Raw genomic sequence first — 18,563 nt, forward strand, 5'->3', positions numbered from 1 at the left:
CCTCTGCCCGTGCTCTGTCTCTGTCTCAAAAATAAATAAAACATTAAAAAAAAGTTTTTAAGTGTTCCACTACCTAGGAAATTCCAAGAGATTTGGGAGCTCTGTCAGACACTCTTTATCATCCAGGAAATGGCAAGGGTCTTAGCAGCTCGGTCAGAAACAGTGGCAAAGACCAATATATAGATTTATCATTTCACAATATGCTTCTATTCTTCAATCGGAGGAAAGTCCTGCCACTCTTGCTAGGGGACAGGAAGGGGAGGTTGCAAATGGCCTGTACAGGGAATTCACAGGACCCATATGTATAAGAATCACTGCCTTGGGCAGCAGGAGTTAAATTTTAAAGAAAAAGCACCAGGGTACCAGTTCAGAGGGTGACCAGAAGGTACAGACACCAAGTTCTTTGAAGAGTCCTTGAAGATAAAAGAAACACTTAGCGGGGGACCTGGGTGGCTCAGTAGGTTGGGCGTCTGACTTCGGCTCACGTCATGATCTCACAGCTCATGAGTTCGAGCCCCACGTCGGGCTCTGTGCTGACAGCTCAGAGCCTGAAGCCTGCTTCAGATTCTGTGTCTCCCTCTCTCTCTACCCCTCCTCCGCTCATGCTCTGTCTCTCTCCGTGTCAAAAAATAACAGAGCCTGGAGCCTGCCTTGGATTCTGTGTCTCCCTCTCTCTCTCCCCCTCCTCCGCTCATGCTCTGTCTCTCTCTGTCTCAAAAATAAATAAACATTAAAAAGAAAAAAAAAAAGAAGAAACACTTAGCTGGAGAAGACGCAGGGGGTGCAGAAGAGCTGTTTTCAAACATCTGAAGTCAACAAAGGGAAGACAGCTCAGACCTGATCTGAGAGGTCCAGGGGCAGAGCTCGGACCAAGCAGTGAAAGCTGCAGAGGTACACACAGGAGTTGTTCGAGGAGGAGATGGCGGCGTTGGAGAGGCCGAGGCTGGTGACTGCCCAGCAGTAATCATGTGACGGTGAGATCCAGGGGCTCAGGGACCTTGTCTGTTTTGTTCACTGCTCTAGTCCCACTACCTAGAATGGTGATCAGCACATAGTAGGTGCACAACCTATACGTGTTAAGTAAATCAGTGGGAGGAATACTCTGCACTTGATGGGAGGCTTGCCAAGGTCATCTTAAGCTCACTGGAGCCGGAATTGGTACGCATCTTCCTTTTTCTGTGTGATCAGCTTTTTAAGTCCCAGTGCGTCTTTGTGGCTGTCTCAGAAATACATTGGAAATTCCTATCCTGAAGAGGGTAACAGAACAGTAGGGAATCAGCAATCCTGACTTGGCAGAAGCTCAGCTTCCTAGGTGCTACGCATTTGGAATACAATGTATTTTAAAAGTATCCATGAGGCGTCACTGGTTTCCCCCCTTAAGGCACCCTAGCCAGGAGTCATGCCACCTCAAAGAGGCACTCAAAGTGCCCTCCAAGTTTTTCCTCAAATGTGTGTGTCAGAATAGGTTGTAAGTGAGCATGGTCTTTAATCCTTCTGTTCCCTACTTCTAGGAAGAATAATTCCAATGTCCCACACCCCAACAGCTAGCGCATTAAATAAATCAAGATTCCCAGCAGCCTCCAGCATACTAAAGATAAAACATCAAGGAAGAACTTGAGATCAAAGTCATGAAATGCAGACAGACATTCTATGAGGTATTTATTTGCAACGATTAGGTTTGCTTGCTCGGTGTCAGGTCACCAAAGACAAATGTTCAGGCTCCCAGTGGATCCGAACCAAAGTTCATACAGTTTGGCCACTTTAGGATGGCAAGCATTTGGAGAGGAGAGGATCACCTTAGAGGAACATCCAGAACAAAGACATGAGAAGCTCGGGATGGATCCATTCCACGTATCAAGGGCAGACCTAATGTGAAGCATGTCACATGACAGCGAGAGGCAAATGGCAGGCACACATACCACGTTCCCTTGTGTTCCATTCCAAATCAGGGCATAGTCCCGATGGTAATCGACAGTTGAGAAAGAAGAGCTGAAAGACACAGGCGCTGAACAACATTTAATTGCTGTGTGTTAAATTAGGTGACTGGGTTTCAGGGTGACACCTTACAGATAGATGCCAAAGGTGGTGCCATTGCATCAGTTTTCCTGCACTTGGTCGTTCTGCTTTCCTGCAGTAGATGCCACGTCCAAAGGAGACACACGCCAACACACATAAAAGAGAACTGAAAAACAGAAAGAGGAACTTTTAAGATGAAGAGTCCCCCACACGGAAAGGAGCTAAACTGCAGGACGGTATTTATGTTTAGAGGTATAGCTTCAATACCAGACAGCCTTGAGCCCTGATTCACGAGCTTCAAGGCTTACCATTGGAGGGAAGATGACATTTTTAAAAGTTTTCCTCCGTTTCTTTGGAAATCCAATGATTTTTCTCTACCAGACCCCACAGTTACCTTCACCCATCCTTCTTTCTCTTGTCTTTGTGACAGCTGTGTTAGGTGCTAGAGGAGGAAGAAAGTAAATAAGGAGACACATAAAAAGATTTGGGAACTGGGGAACTGTTTGTGGTTGTTGAAACATGAGGTTATGTAGGGGACAATGGCAGGATATGAGGCAGGACAATTAAATTTGAGATAGATCCCACTCTCCCGGGAGTTTAGATTTTGTCTTTTAGACAATAGGAGGCCCCCAAAAAGTTTTTAAATAGAGGAGTGACACAGTTTATAATGTTTTGTAAACCGCTTTGGCTACACATCAGATAGATTAGAAGGAAAAAAAGAAAAGAGATAGAGAAACCCATAAAGTTATTACCACAGTCCAAATGTGAGATGATTGGATACTGAACACCAGGTATAGTACTGATAGGACAGATCTGAGAAACATTTCAGGGGTAGAATAGACAAACTGTGCTGATAGATAAGATGTAGATGATAAGAGAGAGGAATCTACATTGATGATGAAGTTTCTAGCTTGGGTGACTGGGTTGGATTTCTTTTTTTTTTTTTTTTTAACGTTTATTTATTTTTGAGACAGAGAGAGGCAGAGCATGAACGGGGGAGGGTCAGAGAGAGAGGGAGACACAGAATCTGAAACAGGCTCTAGGCTCTGAGCGGTCAGCACAGAGCCCGACGCGGGGCTCAAACTCACAGACCGCGAGATCATGACCTGAGCCGAAGTCGGATGCTTAACAGACTGAGCCACCCAGGCGCCCCTGGGTTTCTTAATTAATCCAACAAATACTGAGTGAGGACTCATGTGTCAGATGTGTGAGGCACTGGGTACAGTGATGAATAAGGTAGATGTGGTCCTAACTCTCAAGAAATTACAGTCTAGCGGCAGAAACTACAGAGGAAACAAATACACAAAACATTACTTATGTTAATTACAACTGTATGGTAACTGTGAGAAAGTATGATGACGAATCTAACCTAGTCTGAAGTAAGGGGCGGTGTGGATGGTAGTGCCATCCACTGAGTCAGGAAAATACAAGGAGGATCGATGGGGGTGGGGGTGAGTTTAATTTCGAACATAATGAATTTGAGTCATCTGTTGGTACACCCAGTTGGGGATTTGCACTAGATGGGAATTTGGAAAGAGGTGCTAGAAATATAGTTAAATCTAAGGGGGGTGGTTAAGAAATGTGGCAGAGAGGGTTTCCTAAAAAATGGCCTTGAACCTAAGAGAATGTGCCAGGCCTCCTTAGAAACCATCAGGGGCAGTATCACACCTAGACGTCGGCATCTGACCACACTAGCAGGGTGGGGCTATGACAGGGGAATCTACCTTAATGGCCCGGCTCCAGCAAAGGGAAATGCTGTCAATAATATATCTGTGAAAAGTGGTTCGAGAAGGGTGAATGCTGGGATTTGCTGGATTGCTAGAACCTAAAGTCCTGACTGGCCTTCTGGTAAACATCAGCTCAGGTTTCTGAAATGCTAAATAAAGGTAGGGACAAACGAGCCCATAGGGCGGGCACTAAAGATCTTATTTTCATAAATATACTCTTTTTCTCTCACCTCTCTAGCTGCCTGTTCCAAATTAATGTCAAGACTAGAGGAGGAAGTGCAGACAGAAAATTCCCTTGCCCTGCTGCCAACCTTTATAGGTAGTCTGTGGGACAGAGGCTGGGAATTCCTGGGGCTTGGGCCAGAGGGTGGCAAGTCAGATGATACTTTGTGCCAGACTTGGCCCATTATGCCACCAACAGCCAGAACCCCCTCACCTCTTCCCTGCCAACACCCGATTCCTGGCCACTTTTGGCTCCCCACTTTTGGCCCCACTGTGGCACAGGCATGCCCCGTGTCCTGTTCGTCGATACAGCCCTGCACCCAAGCCTGATCGGAGGTGCTCCAATCAGAAGTTCTCTCTTAAATTTAGCAGGGCCTTCTACTCTGTCTGAGCACATGGGATAGAAAATCAAGGTGTAAAATCTGTGAGGGTAAGGACTTATCACTATTGTTCACCTCAGTCACCCAGCAAAAAGTAGCAAAGGGTAGTTCTCTTTGAATGAATGAAAGTTCCTAAGTAACCTGGCAAACAAACCGAGGATATGTGCATGTGATTGGTGTACCAACTGTCACTCGTTCAAAATGAAGCTTTCCTCAAATGCCTGCTGGATGCTGCGGGTATACTGGTAAATGCATCTCCACTCTCAAGGAATTCTCAGTCTAGATTACAATAAATAGAAAAAATTGCCATAACAGAGGAACATACAACGAGCTGTAGGACAGCACAGAGGAGTAAGTAATATAAACTTCCCCAAGGAGAGGGTATCTGTAGTGGGTCCTGAAGAATAAATAGTGAGCTTCCAAGCAGGCGAGCCAGGGAGGGGAATTCCAGAACTTAAACAAAACACAACAAAACAAAACAAAACAAAAATTAAAAGGTTTTAGAGCAATATTCCCAGTAATTAATGGTAATGCTGTTGCTGTTATTATTAGACCATTGTGAGTGCCTGGATACAACAATTAAGTACTTATGTGACAGGCCAATTCTACCACTGCTGGTATTGTTGAAAAGCGAGATCCTCAGGTGAGAAAGGAGATGCAGATATAAGATAAAAGCGATTTAGTGAAAACTCTGTAGTGCTACATAAGAACTGAAAGGCTGGGTATGAACTCACAATGTATCTTCTTTAAAAAAATAAATAACCAAGCAAACCACAAATCTGTTTCCCGACTCTGAACAGTGAAAAGGCCCGCAAACAGCCAAGACACCTACAACGATCTGGCAGTTTACCACTTCCCCACTGAACAGGATCGAGGCTCCTTCGAGACATGACTCAACCTGGGTCTCGGACAGGAAATGTTCAGAATAAGCCCGGAAAATTTTGTTATGACAGATAACAAGGCAGTCATCAGAAACTCTTAGGGCCGTGCCAACAGGACCCAGGCCAATTTGAAGAGCTTCCCATCAGCCAAAGATGGGACAATTTGAGTACTGATAAGCATAATACTTGTGATGGACTGAAATTAGTTGGTCACTGTTGCCGCGTGCTGCTAAACCAACTACTATTTTGAAAATAGGTGAAAAATAAATAATTTATTCTGCTCTTCTATAAAAACTATACCACTGGATAGCCAAAGAGTAGATAAAGGGAAGTTTTTATAAAAGCAATATTCTAGGGGTGCCTGGGTGGCTCAGTCGGTTAAGCGGCAAACTTCGGCTCAGGTCATGATCTCGCAGTTCGCGAGTTTGAGCCCCCTGTTGGGCTCTGTGCTGACAGCTCAGAGCCTGGAGCCTGCTTCAGGTTCTGTGTTTCTGTCTCTCTCTGCCCCTCCCCTACTGATGCTCTGTCTGTCTGTCTCTCTCTCTCAAAAAACATTAAAAAACATTTTTTTAAAGAAATATTCTAGTTAGTAAACAAAGAAGTGAAGATGGAATTGAAATATCACCATTTTAGAAACTCTAATGAATGAACAGATGTAGGCATTGCTTATTAATGGTCACTAATATCAAAGAGTAAAAGAGATAATTACACATTATGAGTTTATGGGTGGAAGAATTTACCACCACATATCAAGTAGTCTTGCCAAAACCAACCAACCGACCAATGCTGAATCTGAACAAACCATTAGATACAACCACCAATTTACAGAAAACAGAAGACAGAGCAACATGTTAAACGACACCGTACAGATACAGTCAGCAGAATCCAGACAGTGAGAAGCTACAGGATAAATGATTCTTCAACAAATACATGGTAAAGGGAGAGAGAGGGAAATGGAGTAGGAATCTATATTTGAAAAACATTTAAGAGATACATCAATAAATTGCAAGATGAAATTCAAACACTAAAGTATATTTGATACAGGCATACCTCAGAGATATGGTGGAGATATTCCATACCATGGCAATAAAGTGAACACCACAATAAGGTGAAAGCAAATGAACTTTTTCGTTTTCCAGAGCACATAAAAGTTATGTTTACACTATATTATAGTCTGTTAAATGTGCAATAGCATTAGGTCTAAAAAATGTACACACTTTAATTTAAAAAATACTTTATTGCTAAACAATGCTAAGCATCGTCTGACCTTTCAGCGACTCACAATCTTTTTGCTGGTGGAAGGTCTTGCCTCAGTGGCAATGGCTGCCAAATGATCAGGGTGCTGGTAAGACTGGAGCGGCTGCGGCCATTTCTCAGAAGACATCAATGAAGTCTGACACATGGATTGATTCTTTTCACAAACGATTTCCCTGTAGAGTGTGATGTTGCTTGATAGCATTTTAGTGACAGTAGAACATCTCTCAAAATTGGAAGTCAGTCCTCTCAAACCGTGCCGCTGTTTTATCAACTAGTTTATGTGATCATCTGAATCCTTTGTGGTCATTTCAACAATCTTCACAGCATCTCCACCAGGAGTAGATTCCATCTCAAGAAACCACTTTGTTTGCTCATCCGTAAGATGTAACTGCTCAGGCGCTCAGGTTTTATCATGGGATTGCCGCCATTCAGTCCCACCTTCAGGCTCCACTTGTAATTCTAGTTCTCTTGCCCTTTCCACCCCATCTGCAGTTACTTCCTCCACTGAAGTCTTGAACCCCTCAAAGTCATCCATGAGGGTTGGAATCTTTCAAACTGCTGCTCATGTTCATGACCTCGTCATGAATCACAAATGTTCTTAATGGCATCTAGAATGGTGAATCCTTTCCAGAGGGTCTTTAATTTACTTTGCCCAGATCCACCGAGGAATCACTACAGCAGTGGTAGCCTTATGAAATTTATTTCTTAAATAATATGTCTTGAAAGTCAAAATTACTCCTTGATCCATGGGCTACAGAATGCATGTTGCGTTAGCAGGCATGAAAACAACATTCATCTTGTACATCTCCATCAGAGCTCTTGGGTGAGCAGATGTACTGTCAATGAGCAGTAACATTTTGAAAGGAATCTTTTTTTCTGAGCAGGTTGTAAACAGATGTGCTATCATCTAGGGTTTGTTGTTCCATTTATAGAGCACAGAAAGTGGAGATTTAGCATAATTCTTGAGGGTCCTGGGGTTTTATTAATGGTGAATGAACAACGGCTTCAACTTAAAGTCACCAGCTACCTTAGCCCCTAACAAGAGAGCCAGCCTGTCCTTGCAAGCTTTGAGGCCAGGCATTGACTTCTTCCCTTTATAGCCATAAAAGTCCTAGATGGCATCTTCTTCCAACATAAGAAGATCTGCATTGGAAATCTGTTGTTTAGTGTAGCCACCTTCATTTATCATCTTAGCCAGATCTCCTGGATAACTTGCTGCAGCTTCTACATCAGCATTTGCTGCTTCACCTTGTAATTTCATGTTATGGAGATAGCTTCTTTCCTTAAAGCTGTAAACCAACTTCTGGTAGTTCCCAACTTTTCTTCTGCAGCTTCCTCTCAGCCTTCACAGAAATGAAGAAAGTTAGGGCCACGCTCTTGATCAGGTTTTGGCTTAAGGGAATGTTGTGGCTGGTCTTCTATCCAGACCACTCAAACTTTCTCCATATCAGCAATAAGTCTGTTTTACTTTTTTATCTTTCATGTGCTCACTGGAGTAGCACTTTTTACTCCCTTCAAGAACTTTTCCTTTGTACTCACAACTTGGCTAACCAGCACAACAGGCCTAATTTTCAGCCTATTTCAGATTTTGACATGCCTTCCTCACTAAGCTTAGTCATTTCTCGCTTTTGTTTTGTTTTGTGTTAACGTTTATTTATTTATTTTGAGAGAGAGAAGAGAGAGAGGGAGACAGAGAATCAGAAGCAGGCCCAGCACTGTCAGCACAGAGCCTGATGCAGGGCTCGAGCTCACGAACAGTGAGAACGAGACCTGAGACAAAGTCATATGTTTAACCAACTGAGCCACCCCAGCACCCGTCATTTCTAGCTTTTGAGTTAAAGTGACAGACGTGTGTCTCTTCTTACTTGAGCACTCAGAGGTCATTGTAGGGTTATTAATTGGCCCAAGTTCAATATCATTGTGTCTTTAACAGAGAAGCCCAAGGAGAGGGAGAGAGATGGGGGAATGGCCAGTCATTGGAGCAGTCAGAACACACATAACCTTTACTGATTAAGTTTACCATCTTATATGGGCGTAGATCATAGCACCGCAAAACAATTACAATAGTAAGTAACATCAAAGATCAGTGATCACAGATCACCATAACAGACATAACGATAATGAAGAAGTTTAAAATATTTCAAGAATTACCAAAACGTGACACAGAAACACAAAGTGAGCAAATGCTTTTGGAAAAATGGTGCCGATAGACCTGGCTACCACAGACCTTCAATTTGTACAAAACACAGTATCTGTGAAGCAATAAGCAAAGCTGAGTAAAAAGGAGGTATGCCTCCATTAAGGAGTTATCATTTTTTTTAGATGTGACTATGGTGTTATGGTCATGTTTTTAAAAGTATCTTTTATAGATTCAGAATTTAAATATTTGTGCATCAAATAATAGGATACCTGAGATTGGCTTCAAATGAATAGGAGGGACTAGATGAGTGTGTGGGTGAAATAAGGCTGACCACAAGCTGACAAACTGTGGAAAGTGAGCCATGGGTATGTGGAGATTCGTTATACTGTTCACTCTACTTTTGCCTGTGTTTAAAGACTTTCCACAAAATAAGTTTAAAAAGGAATAAGAAGTTATTGTGTTGACCCACTCTCCAACCCAAGTTCCCCCAAATGACTCCAAAGAAAGAGAACCAGGAAGAGGAGCAATGAAGAAATAGTGCAGAAACTGAAAATGGATTCTCTGTGCAGGGACTTTTCAGACATGGTGTAGAAAATAAGGGGCTGGTAGAAAACAGTGTTAGCCGTGGTATAAAGTCCTGCTGTTTGGATGCTGTGTTAAAGAGGATGATAGCACTGGGTTAAAGCTGATTTCAGAATGGAACTGATGTGTATAAATATAGCAAAAGGGTTTGTAGCTTTAGTTGACCAAAGGAACACTCCTGACCCAAGTGAGTGAAAGGATAATTGCACATAAACCCTAGGTATCAAATCAGGAGGGTTTTAATGACAAAGGAATTTTCTCCAGTCCTCTTCTCATCTTTTATTAAAGCCCCATCACACTGCAGTATAATTATCTGCTGGCCACCTTCCTCCACACAGACCCACTTACCACTGCTCCTGGGAAGGCAGCCCCCGTCTGAATGCGGTCCTTCAGAAACTCCCTCCCACAAGCCAAAGTAAGACTCCCAAGGTAGTTTCTAGGCTTCCCCAGGGTCTTGGCTCAGAGAAGAAATGGCACTGGCCCTCAGGTGATAAGTTAATTTTTAAAAAGGAAGGAAAGGGCAAAGGAAAGGAGGGAAGAAGAAAGCCAAGTATTCTCTATAATATCTCAATGACTTATACAGGGGTAATTTCTCTGATCACAAGTAATCAGAAGCTCCTCTGTGATCCTGAGTTTCCAGACAGAGCTCTTCCCATAATCCATGCTATGCTAAGCCCTCCAATGCACAGATTTGTATAAGGAAGGTTATCTGCGAGATTAGAAGCCATTCTTTTTCAGTGAAAGCTGGGAGGCTTAAGATTACAGTAGAAGGCAGCCAGCACATAAATCTACAGTGCCTGGGGCTCTAGACAGACCCCTCATTGGCAAAGCGATTGATGCTTCTGCCAGGGAAGCTCCAAAGAAACTGTTCATCACTATCTCATTTGTAGACGTGAGGCCAAATGGAGACACTGACACCCAAGTTTATAGATCTGAGCAAAGCCCAAAGGTGTCAAATTTGTATAAATCAGGATGGGAGGTCTGCAAAGGTCCTAGGGTCCAGGCTTTTCTCAGATGCCAGTTTCTGACTCTCTGAAGGTTTACAGAACCTGGGACATTAGTCGGAGCCTTCATAATAAAATATAAGGAAGGAATTCAAGTCCTAATGCAAGAGCAGACTGAAAGAGCCCCTCACCCAGGCTGGTATCAGGTATTCTTGACCAAGGCAGAGAGATCCAAGCACCTGTTGCCCTTGTGGTCTCTACCTCTATCCTCCAGCTGAGCTCAGATTTTCTTATTCCCAGTGAGGTGAGCCCACATCGCATCATTGTGTCCCAGTGAACAACCTATGACCTCACCTTCCCAAATGCCATGGGAAGCTGACCACTCTTCAGAAAAACAGGTAATTGATTGCTTCTGCTCAACCTTCAGGGCCAGACTCAAACAAGATCCCTTCTGCGAAGCCTTCCCTCAGGCCAAATGAGTCAGTGCTTCTGTGCTCCCACCGCGTTCATCAATTCACAATTTGGGTAGGGCACTGCTCACATAATATGCTTATTATCTGTTTAGCTATTTTACCCATGGACCGAGGCTCCCCATGGAAGATTGCATCTGATTCGCTAGGTCCCCAGTGCCTGGTCCATGGGGGACCACAGAGCCACCTCAAGTAAACACTGAGCGACAGAGTAAATGATGTCTGGAACTCCGTGAGCCAAGACACCTCTGGTAAAAGCCCACATCCCACTCTTGCCTTAATCTTACAAAGGGTCACCTCCAACCACCCAACTTTGACTGAACACTCGCTCTGTCTGTGCCAGGCAGGCATTGGGCCAAGCACTGGGGAGTCCAAGTCCAATTAGACTCAGTCTCTTCCCCATGAAACTCAATCTCAGGAAGAGACCCGCCTTGTCCTAGGGCCTTCTCTGCAACAGTCAATGAAATCCATCTGCAAGAGGAGCTGAACAAATGTGCAGACAATCAAACCATGAGGCAAACAAGCTACCACATGCTCATTCTAAGGCGGTGGGCTGCAAAAACAACCCACTGAGGTAATGGAGGAAAAATGTTAGAACTTCTATTAATATCTATTTTTCATCAAAAAAAGAAGAAACTACGCTTTAATAGTTACTGTATGGATTGACAACAAAATACGTAAACACCTACACACATATTACTAGAGTATGTGCTTGTGGCAGACAGAGAGCAAAATGGCCTCCATACAATGTACACGTATATTAAATCATGATGTACACTTTAAATACCTGTATCATCTTATTTGTTAATGATTCCTTCATAAAGGTTAAAAATAAAATAAAATTAAAATGCCCTCCAATGATCCCTGCCTCCAGGTATTCATGCCTTTGTATAATCCCCTCCCATTGAGTATGAGCAAGACTTGTAACTTGCTTCTAATCAAAAGAATACAGCAAAGGTGATAGATATCATTTCTATGGTTATTTTATGTTACAGGTCTTCTGTCTTCCTGACTGTCAATTATCTCCATTTACAGCTTTGATGACGCTGGTGAGCCTATGGAGAGGCCTATGTGGCAAGAAACTGGGGACAGCCTCCAGCTGACAATTAGCAAGGAAACCTTCAGTCAACAGGCTACAAGGAAGTGAATCCAGCGAACAACCATGTGAGCTTGGAGGAAGATCCTTCCCCAGTCCAGCTTTCAGATGAGACCCCAGCCCAGGCCAACACTTTTGAGCGCAGCCCTGTAAGAGAACCTGAAGGAGAGAACCAAGCTAAGCTATGCCTAGATTCCTGACCCACAGAAACCACGAACTAATAAATGAGTGTCATTTAAGGTGCTAGGTTTGAGGTAATATTGTTAGGCAGCCATAGATAATTAATACAGCCCTCACATTCTTAAATTCTTAACTGATAGGTTGTGCAATCAAACAAGTATGGATTCTATGAACTGAAGCATCTCTAGACCAGCAAAGGAGGGCTCCAAAAAAGAGGCCAAAAGCCAGCAGTGGGAGCCTGAAAGTTTTATTAATAAAAACAACATCAGCCTTCACAGTAGGAAATCAGAAAAACCTCCAAAATTGGCTTCAGAATACATGAGTTTGGGTCCAAGCTCTGCCTCTAAGAGGTAGGTGAACTTAGTCAACTCAGACTTCTTAAGTCCATCTTCCTCATCTATACAATGGGGTCAACAAGGCTGGTGCGAGTGGACAAAGATAGAGTGATCTGGAAAGTATTTTGCAGAATGAAGTGTGATATTACACATGTTGGTTTGCTACAAAAGTCTGGGATGGCCTTGGGCAAGGCACTGTCCTCTCTTGGCCTCAGCTTCCTTATTATAAAAAGGGGGAGGGAAGCCCATCCTATCTGCAAGGGCTCTGACCTTTGATTCTGACATTACATCCCCATGTGAAGAGAGGAAGAAGGGAAGGTGGGCTGTGACATTTACAATAGTTCCCTAGTCATTCCATTGGTCAGGGCAATTGTCTTACCAACAACCCTGCCAGAGGTGTCTTTGTTTGACCAAGCAAATCTTGTCAATTTGCAAGGCCTGCAACCCAAATTCCCCAACTAAGAGAAAAAATCTACTTATTTGACAAAAAAGAAATAAAGGGTCAAGGTAAAGTCAGTGGGAACCACCAAATCTCAACACAAATACCAAGCCACTCTCAGAGGGGCAGTAGCTTTGAATCTATCACTGAGTACCTTAACTATGTGCCAGGAGCTTTTTAAACGTGATCTCTAATCTTCACTGCAGTCTTAGAGTATGGGTTGTATCATTCTTATTTCACAGTTAAGTTGGCCGAGGCTTTGAAAGAGTAAGCTCCTTGCCCCAGGTACACGGCCAGTATAAGGTAGGACCAAGATCTCATTTTAGTTCTGCTTGACTCTAAAGGCCCTGGTCTTTGCACCACACTCAATTACTCTGGGAGAGGAGAAGGTCACCCTGTGATTACAAAACAGACAAAAGGTTCTTGGCCCACAGGGAGATCAGGGGCAGAATATGGCTTCATTCATTCACTCCACAAACATTTAGTGAGCATCCACTGTGTTGTGGTGAGCAATGAAGATAAAGGGTAATACCTATTTCTTGTTCTCATGGAACTGAGCTGAACAGTTCATACCTCAAGAGGACATACCAGTCCACAGAGGACAAATGAATCAATGAATGAACAAATGAATAGGCAGATGGACGCACAGCGAACAATTAGTAGTTCAAGCACCATTAACAGTAATGTATAATACAAGCTATAATAGGATCACAAGGTAAGTGATGACGGTTGGAAGAGAGGGAACATTTCAGCCATCTGGAAGAGCAAGTGCAAAGGCATGTGTGCTGGCAAGGGCAAGAGTCCAGCATGGCTGCAGCCTTGGAACATGGAGGAGCTGGAACTGGGAGGCAAGGAATAGGCCATGGAGGAATTGGCTCTCCCTTTACTTCCTTTACTCTAACCAACGGAGCTCACCACCGAAGTGGAATCATCCAAGAGGCCAGAGAGCAAACCAGGCATGAGAATGTGTAAGCTTTGGAGAACCCCGTGAGTAATTCAAGAGAAGTCACGCTCCGGGTCTGAGGCCACAGTGAGAAGTCACAGGGAAACTACAAAAACCACCAGGACTGTAACCAAGTAGAACACACCCACACTGTGCTCCTGGGAAAGGGGCAGAGAGCAGAGGGGAGGGGATGGCTAGGACCAGAAGGCAGGAGCTCCTCTCATGAAGCTTAGAGCTCACATCTCCCAAACCTATCAAACCAGGGCCACATGGATTTCACAGTTGAGCCTTCAGCTAGAGGACACATATATGCAGACATGCTCGTGCACAAACACCACAGTGAATCGTACGGAGAGACAAAAAGGGTCTGGCCCTCTTGGTTCTTGATGCTAACAGTAATGGAAGTGCTGCGCTTGCCCACTTCTGACTGTACCAAACAGCAAAAAATATAACAAAAAATAATCTCTTACTTTCCTTTTCAGCGGGCCTTGGCTGCTGCAACTGTTTGGTTTGGAGCAGCTGTGGCTGTGGGGAGGTGGTCCATCTCCGGTGCATCAAAAAAGTATGCCTGCAGGAGAAGGAAACCCATGAGGGCGGTTACAACACAGTGATCTGCTCGAGTGTTCTAGTCTTCATGCCAATAGTATGTCTGGGCTCTCATGGCCCCTATGTTTCCCTCTGACACACTTGTCATCCCACTGAACTACAACCGACTCTGTTTCTGTCCATCTCACTTACTCTACCGTGACTAACTTTTTAAAATTTAGCCACTATTTATTGGGCACTTACTACATCTGACTTCATCTGCATAACAACCCCAGGGGAGTGCTATTGTTATCCTCATTTGACAAATGAGAAACTGAGGCTCAGGGAGGCTGCCATTCAATCATGTGCACATGGCCAATAAGTGGGAGAGTCGCGTCTTTTCTGACTCCAAGCTCCTCAGGCTCTTAATCACTACCTTACAGTCTCTCCTCCCGGGCAAAGACTGTGTCCTTCTTGTCCCTGTGCCACCAGCCTCTGACTCAGGGCCTGGCACACTATGTAAACAGCCAATACTTAATGAACTGAACTACGACAGATTGCTGCTAAACCCGCTGGCTCTTGGTAAAGACCTTCGAAAGAAAGCGCCAGGCAGGACTCACCTCATAATTCTCCAGCGTGAAAATGAAAGGTTTGATAAATGCTTTCAGTCAACATCTGCAATTTAACTGTCAAAAATCAGGAGGAGATAGAAGAGGGAAAAAACCAAGGAGGATCTTCCGACCTGTCTCAAGGTCTGCGAATCTTGACTTTAGCCCAGTAAAATACCTGAGTTGTTCAAAGAAAAGGTGAATCTCTTAACAGATCAAGGATCACTGCACACTTGTGATTCCCCCTTGGAAGTCAGGGCATTGGGATCAAATGGATAAAAAGCCAAGTCAAGAACCATTTTGCCAGCGCTGCTCTCTATCAGCCAGAAGGGGGCACCAACATGACACACTAGAACTTTCCCCAACATAACTCCTATTCTGTGTTAGCTCTTCAGCAATCCATTTCAAAGTCTCCAGCTACAGGGCGCCCCTAGTTTGTCACATTCCCTGAGCAATCCTATTAGCTCTAAAAGCCTTCCTCCCAGGGTCCCTTCTGGCACTTGTTTTCTGAGGCAGGGAAAGAATGGTCCCTAAATTAACGAGGGGACAGGGGACATCCTGCTAGTGTTGGGCCCCTCCAGATATCGTGAAGGTGGAGCCACAAAGCCCTCATGAGGCAGGAACAGTACCCTTCTTCCAGGCTACCGGACGAAACCCTCATCAGAGGGAATGAGCCAAGAGGCCAGGTTCTAAACCTGGTTTTGCTAGTAACTCGCACAGTAACTCTGGACAAATCACTCCACCCGTGAGTCTCAGTTTTCTAATCTGTGAAATGGAAGGATTGGAAAAAATGACCTCTAAGGTCAAACTGTAATTCTACGGCTCATTAGTTCATTAATTCCACAAATACTTAGCAATAGCCACAGTTGTCATTCAGGGAGTGCCTACTGTGCATCAGGCGCATAGATCATTAACCTACTCGATAATCCTGTAATAGGCAATTTTATCCCCATTTTAAAGATGAGCAAGTGGCAAAGAGATTTTCCCAAAGCTACACAACCCTGTGTCTGAGGGCTTCAATCCAGTTGTGTCCGGCTCCAAAAACTACGTTCTTCTCTTTTCCAGTGCTGCCTGCAGTTTGGCACCTAACTTTATGCCCAGTCTAGATCAGACGAGATGGGCGTGTTCAGGGTGGTATGGCCGTAGACTATGTCCAGTCTAGGACGAGGCACTGTGGAGGCCTCAGGATGAAACATCAGGCTTTCTAGGAGTAGGGCTGGGAGTGTCCCCTGGCAGAGAGTTAGGGCACAGGACTGTCCACCATCAGCAGTAACCACGGCAAATGCAGGCTTGTACATCTCCAATACACCAGTCGAGGACGCACCCTCTGGTGCTTCCTTAGTCCTCCCCACCTGGAGTGAGCGTCCACTACCAACTTAGCATACAACTGTGAGCCCTGAGGGGCCCTCGGCAGATAGAGGACTGTCAAACACTTTAGTACACTGAAGCTTTAAAACCCGCAATCCGTGCTCCCTGGGGCAGTGAGAAGCCAAGCTATGTGGGTCAGCCACTGCCCCTCCCCTGCCAATTCTTCTCCCTTCTGCCCTTCCACTAATAATAATATCTGCCATTTGCATGGCTTGTATTGTTCATGTTGCATGTATCATTCAGTCCTTATAAAAGTAAAGATGTTCCTGCAGCTCCGTTTTCTAAGTGAGGAGGTAGGGGCCAGAGAGGGGAAATAACCAAAGCAGGGAGCGAAGGAGCTGGGACCAGACCCCATCTCCTAACTTCTGCTCCAACCTCTTGTACTGCACATCTCCAGAAGAGATAAGAGGAGGCCATCTCCAGCATGGAGAGCAAAACCCCAGGCACAGAGGGCCCCTGGCTAAACCCGATCATGGGATGGTTCCCTTCCACGAGGAGGAGAAAACTACACCTCCCTCCAAGAGGGGGTCTACACCTGCAGTTCCCTCCCTGCTCCATCACCCAACGTGCCTGGCTCCTTGGACTCCCTAAGAAGTGAACAAGAAGAAGCCTTCTCTCCTGTCTCCTTCTCTCCTCCAACTTCCCAGCCAGGTGTATGATGGAAAAGGCATTCTGGAGAGAGGTGGGAAGATGCCAGTGAGAGGCACCAATGAAAGGGCCCTCTCTTTCGAGCTGTGTGACCTTGGACCACTCTCACTGGGGCACTCAGGAGGAAGAGGTAGCAGAGTGGCCTTGGCAGCTTCAGATCACACAGGGCTCTCTTAGTACCTTCTTTACACCTGAAGAACCCTTCACGACACATGAAGGGCTCTCACGGCCATCTCCCTGAGTCTCACAAGAGCCCACAAAATATGAGTCTCCATGATAGAGGAGGAAGCCAGGGCTCTGAGAACGAAGTCACTCGCCTAGGCTCACAAAGCTAAGCCCAGTCCAGGGCTCTTTTTATTTCATTATAATGCTCTCTCCCAGCAAGTTCCGGAGCAGCAGGACGGGCAGGTAAATCCTAACTTCAGTGTCATTTACCCCCAAAAGGGAGTAACAGGCATGGGAGGTAAAAGACCCTGCCACCCACACCAAAGGAAATAGGTTCTCAGTAATATTACCATCACCACCACCTCCTTGCCCCCTCGTCTAATGTGCCACGCTCCTCTCTATTCTTTACAGAACTGAACAAGGCAGTGCTGCTTCTCTTGCTTCTTCTCTCCACCAACTCAACTAGGTATATGCGGGGAAATTTTCAAGAGAGACATGGGGAGACACCAGTGAGAGGGCTACGGCGAGAAAGGACATTCTTCCTCCGCAGACAGAAAGGTCAAGAAAGGCCTCAGCAGCGTTACAATGGGTCAGCCCAGGGACTCCAAGTCCCCGAAATCAATGGTGTCACTCTGCCGTGAGTCAGACCGATAGTCCTCCGTCTCAAAAATTTAAAGCTTAGACATGTAAACTGCACGTAAACCAGGTCCGTGTTTCAGAACTTGGCACTTTGTATGAAACTTTGTTCAATGATCAAGTATTGGGATCTTATTAATGACCCAGGTTGTCTACACAAAACTACCACAGATCAAATGGTGCCAAAGAAATATTTACTCCCACAACTGTAAAACCCGGCCAAGGGTCTGGACACATACAATATGGGTATCTTCCTGTGGGCACATTCTTTCCTTCATTAGTGACCTTAACATTCTTGGACTCGGTGTTCTTTAAAAACCTGCTTCAGGCCTTGTTAAGGCCATGGGCAGCAATTTTTGTGTACAATGTGCACAAAAGATATAAAACCGTGGTTTGTACAATGTGCACAAAAGATATAAAACCGTGTTTCCTTAGGACCAAGGGAAAGGGACCTAATTTATGGGCATTTGTGGGACAAGTTCTATATTAACTGTTTTATATGTATTATTTTATTTTATCCTCAATACAACCCTAGGTGGCAGGAAATTTTATGCCCATGTTACCGATTAAGTCATTCAGATTCAGAGAAGGTAGGTACCATGGCCCAGCTCACACAGCCAGTGAGTAACAGAGCTGGTCTTCAATCTGGACCTGCCTGAAAACCACATGCTCTCCCTAAAAAGACACCCAAATACACGAACCCAAAACCTCTTTTAAATGTTATTCACCTTAAAAATATCTCCTCTCTCCTAATTTGATTTCATGCTCAGACCTTCCACCTATGAAACTGGAAATTTCAAAACTCTTTCTAGGTATGTGCAGAAAACCTGCAAAGACATCCAAAGGTTGAACATCACCCCCCCCCCCCGCCCCCCAACCTCTTACAGACACTCATCCACCCCGACTTCCTCTGGCCAGACTCCAAATCTTACCAAGTTTCAGAAATTAGGTAAAGACAGAGATTACTATCAAATTCTCATCAATTTACCGCTTCTCATTTA

General features: G+C 44.6%; 1 protein-coding gene across 3 annotated transcripts in view; it reads right to left on the reverse strand.

Annotated features, from left to right (window-relative positions):
• Positions 1-1,634: 1,634 nt before the first annotated feature.
• The window catches only part of YIPF1 (Yip1 domain family member 1), a 36,552-nt gene continuing 19,623 nt past the window's right edge, over positions 1,635-18,563 (reverse strand). For all 3 annotated transcript variants that reach the window (XM_053214064.1, XM_015072377.3, XM_015072376.3), the window contains 2 exons: positions 14,083-14,180; positions 1,635-2,182 (listed from right to left, as the gene is read on the reverse strand). In XM_053214064.1, coding sequence (XP_053070039.1) covers positions 14,091-14,180 — 90 coding nt within the window. In that variant the 3' untranslated portion in view covers positions 1,635-2,182; positions 14,083-14,090. The remainder of the gene's footprint in view (positions 2,183-14,082; positions 14,181-18,563) is intronic.

This window comes from Acinonyx jubatus, chromosome C1, assembly GCF_027475565.1.
Source record: "Acinonyx jubatus isolate Ajub_Pintada_27869175 chromosome C1, VMU_Ajub_asm_v1.0, whole genome shotgun sequence".
Lineage (NCBI taxonomy): Eukaryota > Metazoa > Chordata > Mammalia > Carnivora > Felidae > Acinonyx > Acinonyx jubatus.